At 38.0% G+C, this 10,535-nt stretch overlaps 1 protein-coding gene across 2 annotated transcripts in view; it reads right to left on the bottom strand.

Moving 5' to 3' along the window:
* Nucleotides 1–10,535, bottom strand: part of LOC137089162 (ephrin type-B receptor 1-B) — a 319,379-nt gene that overhangs the window by 212,561 nt on the left and 96,283 nt on the right. For both annotated transcript variants that reach the window (XM_067452662.1, XM_067452663.1), the window contains exon 2: nt 17–81. In XM_067452662.1, coding sequence (XP_067308763.1) covers nt 17–81 — 65 coding nt within the window. The remainder of the gene's footprint in view (nt 1–16; nt 82–10,535) is intronic.

The following is a 10,535-nucleotide window of genomic DNA, read 5'->3' as shown; positions in this document are numbered from 1 at the left end:
GCAAACACACACTCACCCCAGACGAAGGGTACGCCGTCCACCCGAGCTCTGCTGTGGCGGTCCGGGTGTCCATTAATGTTTCTGAAAATCAGAAGAAAAGAAAGAATCATGAGGATGTATATATATATATTCAATTAACATTATAATAACAATGTATAATAATAATAATAATAATAATAATAATAATAATAATAATAATAATAATAGTGTTATTATTATACAAATAAATAAATAAATAAATAAATAAATAAATAAATAAATAAATAAGTAAGTAAGTAAGTAAGTAAGTAAGTAAGTAAGTAAGTAAGTAAGTAAGTAAGTAAGTAAGTAAGTAAGTAAGTAAGTAAGTAAGTAAGTAAGTAAGTAAATAAATAAATAAATAAATAAATAAATAAATAAATAAATAAGGATTGAAAACAGCTGCTTTAGAGAGCGATCCCTCTGCAGTGCCATGTTTGCACCCACAATGGCCCTGTGTTTCTGAAGATAGATATGGGATAAGCTGTCTGTGTCCTTTAAGTGGTCAAGCTCTTGTCTGACGTTATCAATGGAGATATCTTTGACCAGCCAGGAGAATAATACACACACACACACACACACACACACACACACACACACACACACACACACACACACACACACACACACACACACACACTGAAAAACACAGATAAGATGGCTGAAAGTGATAGAAAACCTGGAGTGATACCTGACTTTTCCATCAATGACCATCAAAGCAGAAGAGACGGTGCCATTTGTGTCCCTCACATACACTTACTGACACCTAAAGAATATCTAATGACAACTTTTACAGACACTTTCCAACAGCAACAAATATGAAAAAGTGGGTTCCCTTTCAGTCGGTCACGTTTGACGTACGTCGGACTTAGACCGACGAATTGGGACGTATGTCTCCGTTCCCTCCTTCAGGGAATGAGGGTTACGTACGTAACCGAGGCGTTTTATGGTAACTTTGTCCTGTTTATATTACGTTTCTTTGCCTCATGACGATTCCTTTTTGGTCTGTTCCCAGGCATGTTTCTAATGTCTACTTTCTTGCTAGATGACAGACAGACAGACAGACAGACAGACAGACAGACAGACAGACAGACAGACAGACAGAAAGGGGCAGGGGCTCAAACTAACCAACTAAAATGGACTAAAATTTATATAACGCTTTTAACAGACCCCATGGCCATCCAAAGCGCTTTACATTTTGCCTCACATTCACCCATTCATACACCGATGGCGTTGTCAGCCATCTAAGGCGCCATCCAGCTCATCTGGAGCAGTTGGGGTTGGGTGTCTTGCTCATGGAAACTTCGACACTTGGTCAGGTGGAACTGGGGATTGAACCACCAACCTTTCGGTTTGTAGACAACCTACATGAACCACTGAGCCACTGCCGCCCTTTTTTTCCCCACCGTTTTTATTTCATGAAGAAGAATGTTTGGTCTGGCCTCATCCTTATTTTAAGTCAGAGATTTTTTTTCTTGCAATTAAAAAAAACAAAAAACTAATCAGATTTATAATAATTTCAGAGTGTACACAATAAATATAGCATCAAATTATCTTTCAAAGAGGCACACTGTGCTCATCACAGATATGAAACAGAACATCTCAGAGAGTGTATAAAACTCAACAAACTATTTCTTTCAAACTGAAATCCACTGGAACCTCAAAAGACATCTGTTTTATAGAATGGTCTATTTTTAGTCAGTTTGTGATCTTGTTTTATGCCACAAAATGACACAGGAGTGTTCTGAAGAGTAAAATAAACACTGCACATGTCAGTACAATGCTGTTGACTTCAGTTCTGATGCGCTGTAAGGGCTTCCCTGCACTATGGCATCGTTCAAGTACCACACAAATTTCTGGAGTCAAACCACATCAGTGTAAACAGATCAGCATCCAACTCTTAAACCCACCAACGGCCATTCTCCTTGTACCCTTCCCTCTGGGTCCGTCACACACACACGCGTGCACGTGAGAGCACGTATATGACGCACCGTGACTTAATTGCATCCCTGCGTGCTCCTGCTTGGAGCAAAGCCTGTCACACCGGGATGGTTATAAGTAACGAGTGATGTCACAAGGGAGAGAAAAGATGAAGAATATCCACTCTTTCCGCAAAACACAATCTGACGCTACGCACCGGAAGCCAACTGTCATTTCCACTCTTCTCTCACTCTCCACGTCCCTCGTATCTCCATCTCTCTGGAGTTAATCACACACTCTCTCCCTTGACGTTTCTCTATATTTCAAGAGGAAGAAAGAGAAGATGATGAAGCAAGAAAGGTTCGCTCTCTTTCGGATAAATGCGGAGAAGCAGATGACAGGCACTCGAGCGTCCTGCTGATGGATTCATAACATGATGTATAATTCTGTGATAACGTGACACTCTCCTCCCCAGCCGTCAATAACTCACCGCCGCCTGATCAAGAAAACACACACTCGCTCATATGAATCGTAAACCACATTGTCAAGCGCTTGAGTAAAGCATCAATGAGGCTCATAAAGTTTTTATCCAAGCCAGTGGCAGCCGATAATGCCCAGTTAACTTCATCAAAGACAACCACTCAAATTCAGATCAGAGCTGAAATACTTTAGGCATCAGCATTTACCCAATTGTTCCAAAATAGTAGGCAGAACTTTTAAGGCAGCATCTGTTGTTAATAAGACGATCCATAATGCATTGCAAGCTCAGTAATAATGAGTCAATAGAGTAAATCTAATTTATTTGGTACTAAAAATACATACTTGGTTGGTAAACACTACACTGTAAAAAATAATTGCTGGTTTAAATTAAAGCTACACTGTGTAACTTTTTTAGTTTATTCTTAGCTAAAAACACTTAAAAAAAATATATGTGCTCATTAAAGTATATTTAGTTCTTTCAAGTAATAAAGTATTCTCGTAAATTTATAATATGCCATTGAAAATACATACGGGTGAGGGGTTCGAATGCTGGTCGCCATGTTGCTCCTCCATCTTGAAAGTACATTAGCCAAAGAGGGACATACCCATAAATTCAAGCTTCGCCTTTCACGTTTTAATACTCAATGGAACCGTGTCGAATGTGAAGAGGGGGATTGCCTTGTTAATCTTGGACTAAATTGGCCACCGTAGGAGTTGAAAGGAAATCGGAATTGAGAGGAACAGAAACTAATATTCACTGGATGGTCTATACCTTTACACCGCTAGATGGGGGAAAATATCACACAGTGTAGCTTTAAAAATGTAAGTAACCTGGCCTTAAAATGTTGAGTTTATTGAAATAAAAAAAAATAGTTGATACAATGAAGGAAATTAGTTTAATAAATAGAACCTCATAATACTATTGAATCTGAACCACATAAAAATGAATAAATCATGAAAATAGCACAATTTGGCATGTTTCACTGCGTCATCCAAATAAAACACAATATGCTTACAAAATCTTTTATTAATATTTGAATAAAGGTTGTCGATTCTCAAACATTTTCATTGAATTAACTCAAATTTTTAATTTAAATGAACTCAAAATTTTAAGGCAACCAGGTAACTTATTTTTTAAATATTTTTTTACAGTGTATGTAATATGACGGAGAGATGCCAAAAATAAACTTAACTGGGCTGACTCATTAGCAATATTCACAAAACTCATCATACATATAATGGTTTGCACAAAACAAACCCAAAGCACACCATGAGCACAAGGGTTTAGTGATAATTATCATTTTATAAAATAAAATAAATAATACAATTAAATAAATAAACAAAACACAACCTAAAAGATTTACTTAACATAATGTGAATAAAATGTAATTAAAATGTATTAATAATTGGATTAAAATAATATAAAGTATACAAACAATTAATAAAACAAAATACCAATTAACAAGCTAACTTAAGTAAATATTTGAAGAAAGTAACATTTAAAATTATTCTTATTAAAATAAAATGCCAGTTATAAGCTCTTAAATAAGTAAATATATAATCTAAAATAAAATATAATACTTAATACTAAAATATAATAAAATTATTAAAAATCCTTATAGGAGCTTTAACATAGAATAAATAAAGATTGTTATGGGAAAGAGATTATATTAACACATTGAATGATTTAGTAGTTATTGATTGATAAGCCTCTGTTGAGGGTAATAAGCAGATGATCATTCATTCTTTGATCAATTATGACATGATTGGGAGAGCGGAGAGTTAAGAGCCAATCAGAGATGCTCTTTACTGGTGTGGGCGGAGCACAGTGTGATGATTGGAAATATTAATTCCCTAGGCTCAAAGAAAAAAACACATTGTGGGTTGGCTCTGTTATTAACACACACACACACACACACACACACACACACACACACACACACACACACACACACACACACACACACACACACACACACACACACACACACACACACCATAATTTAATTTCTCTAAACAGCACAGCCTGTGCGCTTCCTCCAGCAGCTGTCTCAGAGGACAGACCTCTGTACATTACTTCCCTCAGGAGATAGAACCTCCTCCAGAGAAATCACTCTAGTTCTGTGTGTGAGAGGAGAAGAGGTGGTAGGTTCAGAACTTAATGGTTTCCGAGGTCATATCAGCTTCAAGCTCATTAATATGCAACATGTGGCCTATGATAAATTAGCATAATGGCACAAAGGGATCATGGAATCTTGTTAGGATGCAAAATGCAAACAAAGAGATACAAAATGGAGACCACCAGAGAAACCAGAGAGTAAGAAAGTACGAGCAAAGAGTATATCACTTATTTTATGTATAGTACATCCATTATTATAAAAATCTGCACTTTTTTTTATCTGTGATATCAATTTCTTAATTTTTGTCAGAAGGTATGCAAAATCAAGAACATGTCTTTAATTTGAAATATGAGCTTCTTATGCATCCACTGTGGGAACACAAACCCTGTACACTAGAGAAAAACGTATGGATTTTCATATAAATGTATTTAGAGAGAAGTATTCTTTTTTTTCCATTTTGTTTACCCAAAAATAGGATGGAGTGAGCACGGCTGGGCGCTAAACACACTCATGTTTCATTCATACTGGAGGCCAGAGGGCGCCCTCGAGCAGAAACACCACATATGCCTCAGAGAGAAGTAATATAATGACCTTTTCAGGAAATCCCTAATGAGGAACTTGCCCCAAATAACTTATACTCTTTGCTGTAGCTGAATAAAAAGAAGATCGACACTTTGACTGATAAAGACAATAAATGCATGACTACATTAAGATATGGCTTCGATTTAACATGTTATAAAGTAAAATATCCAGCTTCCAGCGTTCAACTTATGGAGAAAGTATAACGCCTCTCAAAGTTCAAAATGCTTGTGCTACATCCGACATCATTGGCGGGCTAGTTATGGTGCGCTCACACCAGATGCGATTGAAGTGATACGCGCGAGGGATTTACATGTTAAGTCAAAGACGTGAATAGACATTCTGTGGCACGAATGGCGCAAATTGACTAGGGCAGATCAGGAGCTTGCTCTAGTAGTGACAACAATGAGGACAAAATCATATGTGGAGATTTCAGGGTGATCGGGACGCTTTGCCATTGAGATGACTTGCAGAAAAGTGTACTGCAAAAGACGTGCTGAACGGGTGTGACATTTTCATATCTCTGTGCTCTTTGGATGTAAGGAATAGTTCCACTCAGTAAAAAAAAAAAAGAATTTCCAAGGCACTCAGATTGGGTTGAAAAAGTTAAAAAGCCTTTAATTAATCATGGCTTATTTTTTTTTTTAAAAAGTCAATCAATCAATCAATCAATCAATCAATCAATCAATCAATCAACTTTATTTATATAGCGCTTTTACAATCACGATTGTGTCAAAGCAGCTTCACAGTGTCAAACAGGATAATATTGCATCAAAATTAGATTTGGCTGTACAGTCGTTCTGGAGAAAACAGTGATGCTATCAGTTTATTTTAATTTATCATATAGCGACACTGTTGGCAGATCCGTATTATAGTTTATAGAATTAATTAAAACTTAATTCATACATTTTATCTGTATAACTAGTTGAATAACTTTGATCATAATTTTAGTGTCCCCAACTGAGCAAGCCAAGCCAAAGGCGACAGTGGCAAGGAACCAAAACTCCATCAGGGCATGATGGAGAAAAATAAACCTTGGGAGAAACCAGACTCAGTCGGGGTGTCAGTTCTCCTCTGGCCTATTAACACACCGTGTAAGATTATTATTCTGCCAACCTTACAGGTCAGAAATCATATTAGATTGGAATGTTCAAAATTTCTGGGTATCACGCAAGAGACGGGTTTATTTAGGATGGTGCGTCGATTTCACAAGAGTATGAATACTTGAAAGATCGGAGTTAATGTGGCGGAGACGGGTTTTTGAGCATGACGTGCCGGTGAGGCAAATTCAGAGGAGACACTAACGGACACGGTCTCAGCAGACACTCCAAGTGACAAGTACACTACGCGTTTCGCAAGCCTTCATCATGGTGTGAGTAAAATAACACAAGTTCATAATAAAAAGAGAAATTAATTAGTACCAGTCACCTGGTGCTGTGCAAGACAGCCTGAGGAGAGAAAGTTATAAGAATCCACAGTGTCCCGATCATTCTGAATTCACCCTATTGAGACTACAACCTAATTCAACCCGGCAAACAGAGCTATTCGCCGTATTTAAAAACTATCCATGTCAGCCATTTTGCAACGAGACGAGCCGCCTGGCAGAAGCCCCTCCCATGATGCAAATACGTGTCTTTTGTAAAGTGAATGTCACGCGAATGAAGCGAACTGCACGAGCGAATGAAGCGAGTAAACTCAAAGCGTTTAAGCGTCCAACTACGCAATAGCGCAGTTTATTTAATTCATTCGCGTCTGGTGTGAACGCACCATCACAGGTTTTTGCAAGCATATGGATGCACTTTTCTGAGCTTTTTTTTATGCAATTCCGATTGTATTAGTTTGAAAGAAGAATGTCAAATACACCTACGATGGCTTGAGGGTAAGTAAATCATGGGCTAATTTTCATTTTTAGGTGAACTATGCCTTTAATTAAAATCACAGCCTTTACACTTTCATAAATGGCAAATAAGCCAAATCACGATTACAATACGATTTTGATAAATCATGGAGCCCTAGTACAGGTACACGATGCATTCGTAATGTCCAAACTGGTGTGATCTAATCTTAAATTATATTTAGGACCTAATTTATCTCTTCATGAAACTTAAAAAATAACATATGGGTAGTATGGACTACTTATATGAAACGTTTACCAGTTTCTGGTTAAATAAGCATTGCCAACTGTTGCAAAATACTTTCACTTTAAATTGCATTCTATGAAAAAAAAAAAAAATCAGACAGGTTTGTAGATGGCGACTATGTGTGTGTGTGTGTGTGTGTGTGTGTGTGTGTGTGTGTGTGTGTGTGTGTGTGTGTGTGTGTGTGTGTGTGTGTGTGTATGCCCTTGTTTATATAACGTTGTGGGGACCAAATGTCCCCATAAGGATAGTAAAACCTGAGATCACCTATATTGTGTCACCTATATTGTGTATTATTGTATACCACTTTTCAAAAGGCTTATAAATCATACAGGATGGGTAGGTTTAGGGGTAGGGGCAGTGTAGGGGGACAGAATGTACAGTTTGTACGGTATAAAAACCATTACGTCAGTCTATAGAGAGTCCCCACAAAGATAGTGAACCAGACGTGTGTGTGTGTGTGTGTGTGTGTGTGTGTGTGTGTGTGTGTGTGTGTGTGTGTGTGTGTGTGTGTGTGTGTGTGTGTGTGTGTGTGTGTGTGTGTGTACTATCCCTTTAAAAGCTTTACTTTGCAATTTGTCTATTTCAAAAGCCCCCTCTCATTCTTAAGACACCAATTACTGTACTTACATCTCTATTATCCAGAAGTGTACTGTAGACAAACCCACCTCTCCTAGAGCCCCAGCTCAGTGTTTTTATTAAATCTGAGCAGAACTTCACTCCCACAACCTGCAGAGCCGCAGTGCAATAAGAGGAGTCTGTTTTAATCAGAAATGTGGTCCTGAGAGCCTGAATGATGTCACAGGCCTTAAATAAAGCTGTGTAAATAGGCTTATTCATCTGGTCGGGTCAGAGCATGACTTCTGTGACAGCAGAGGTATAACCTTCACCACGACAACAGCCGCATCACTCACCCATTGGCAGGCAGGGTCAATAACCCACAACCCCGAGAGCGCTCGACCCTGTCTCTTTCTGCCTGTCGTATTTACACCGGCCGTTCAGGGATGAGACTTTAATATTTAATGCAGGATAGTGCCAGTACAGAAAGAGAGCATTAAACATTGAGCAGGCCTCCGTTCTCCGATCAATACTGTGGTTCTCACCATGAAATTGCTCACCTGCAAACACACACCTGCAACATACACACAGGCACATCCAGATCGAGCAACCAGCGTGGCATTATATTGACCAAAACCTTGCACGAAGTACACAGAGAGAGTTTCTGATCCACCCATAAACAAGTCTGACCAGTCAACATGGGGAAAAGAATAAATAAATAAAAAATAAAAAAAACCTGAACTGCTGGAAGCTACTTTATATCTCTAGTACACCAAAATATAAGCTACTTAAAATTTAAAGCAGTTCAACTACAGTCAAGCAGGCTCCTCTTTTTTTTATTTTATTTTTTTTAAAAAGAACACTACAGGCTAAAATATATAACAATCCTTTTATTAGGAAAAGATCTATTAAAATATCTGCAATCATATAATTTATAAGTTAAAAGAAATTGCATACCGGAATTAAAACACACACACACACACACACACACACACACACACGACTGGAGTAATCATGCTGAAAATTTAGCTTTGTCCACAGAAATAAATATTAAGTATATTGAAATAGAAAACATTTATTTTAAATTGTAATAATATTTCACAATATTACTGGTTTTCTGTATTTTTGATCAAATGAATGCAGGCTTGATAAGAATAAGCGATTTCTTTTAAAAACAAGCTTAAAGGGGTACTTCAGCGCTGGGAAGATGAATCCGTATTTAAACTGGGTCATCAATGTAGTAGAAATTTGAAATTATTTTTGAATTTGGTGCCTTCTAGACTGAGAAAAGACAGAACATTTATTTTTGTCTCATGGGGATGAAAGACAACAATTCCCAGAATGCTTCGCTGCCCTGTGAGGCCACTCCCAAAGCCACCGCTACTATTACTGTGACTGAGTTGGAGAACAGACACTACAATTGGGACAAACAGACACTACACTACATACATTCACAACGCGAGTTCAGTCTGGCTCGTTTCAGTTCATGCCTTTGCAAGCTTAACTTTCATAGAAATAATTTGAGAAGTTAAAAGACTTACATTGCTCACCATAGCTCCGTATAAACGAGTGCCTGTAGCTGAGCTGAGCTGTGAGTGTGATCTCCAATCCCCCATGCGCGGGTTCAAAACATGCAGAAATGGCTCCCTCTGCTGGCTGTAGTCTTTAGCCTTTGGCCAAACATTCCTCCTATGATGCAAATATCGTCAATTTGCATCATAGGAGGAATTTTTCCAGAAATAAAATGCATAAATCTCTTGTCTCAGGGGAATATAAGGGGGGAAAGCACACTCATTTGAATATACTCCAGGGTTTCTATTGATACAAAGCCATATGCTAATCGCTGAAGTAACCCTTTAAGGCGGCAAAATCAAAAAATAAAATAAAATTGATATTCACAAAAACATATATGTGATCATTTGATGGATGGATGGATGGATGGATGGATGGATGGATGGATGGATGGATGGATGGATGGATGGATGGATGGATGGATGGATGGATGGATGGATTCTCATCATCACGAAAAAAACAACAATGAAAAACAAATCATAAACATGATAAAGCTGCGACTCTGAATATATAATAAAAACTTAACCAACACTGTATTTATTTGGCTCAAAAAAAGTTCTCATGCCGAATCTTGAATAGGGTGTGAGCACTTGAGCGGATACATTTACACAAAGAAAAGAATTGAAAAGAATGTAAGTGAGCCTAAAACTGATGATTATTTAACGTGGCCTAAATATTAATTTTTAAACGTCAAGTGCCACACAGATACCTGAAAGAATTCACTAATATCAACCATCTAAACAAACCAATTCCCTAGTATGAATCAGATCCAATCGGCCCAACGTACACGAGAGTGAGCAGATATTCCCACAGATTCTGACATCCACTTGTAACAGGCATGTTGGTTCAGATCTATATCGTGCTCTGAATTTCAACATCATTATTCTTCCGTTTGTTGATATAGCTACACACTGTATCTGTATTTGGTTCAGTTGCTAGTTAGGGGACAGCCAGATGGGGTGAAACAGGTCTCCCGTCAGCCACGACCAAACCACACACACTTATCAGATACTTCAACACCTGTCCCTCCCACTGATGGGGTGAAAATGAATCCTGAGCCACATCTGAGTGTGTACATGTGTGTGTGACACGGGAGAGGAAATCCTTAACGGAGGCTGTAAGAGTCGCGCGTCGATGAACGGGGGAAATC

This window comes from Pseudorasbora parva, chromosome 9 (assembly GCF_024679245.1).
Source record: "Pseudorasbora parva isolate DD20220531a chromosome 9, ASM2467924v1, whole genome shotgun sequence".
Classification (NCBI taxonomy): domain Eukaryota; kingdom Metazoa; phylum Chordata; class Actinopteri; order Cypriniformes; family Gobionidae; genus Pseudorasbora; species Pseudorasbora parva.
This window is presented reverse-complemented; position numbering and strand designations above follow the sequence as displayed.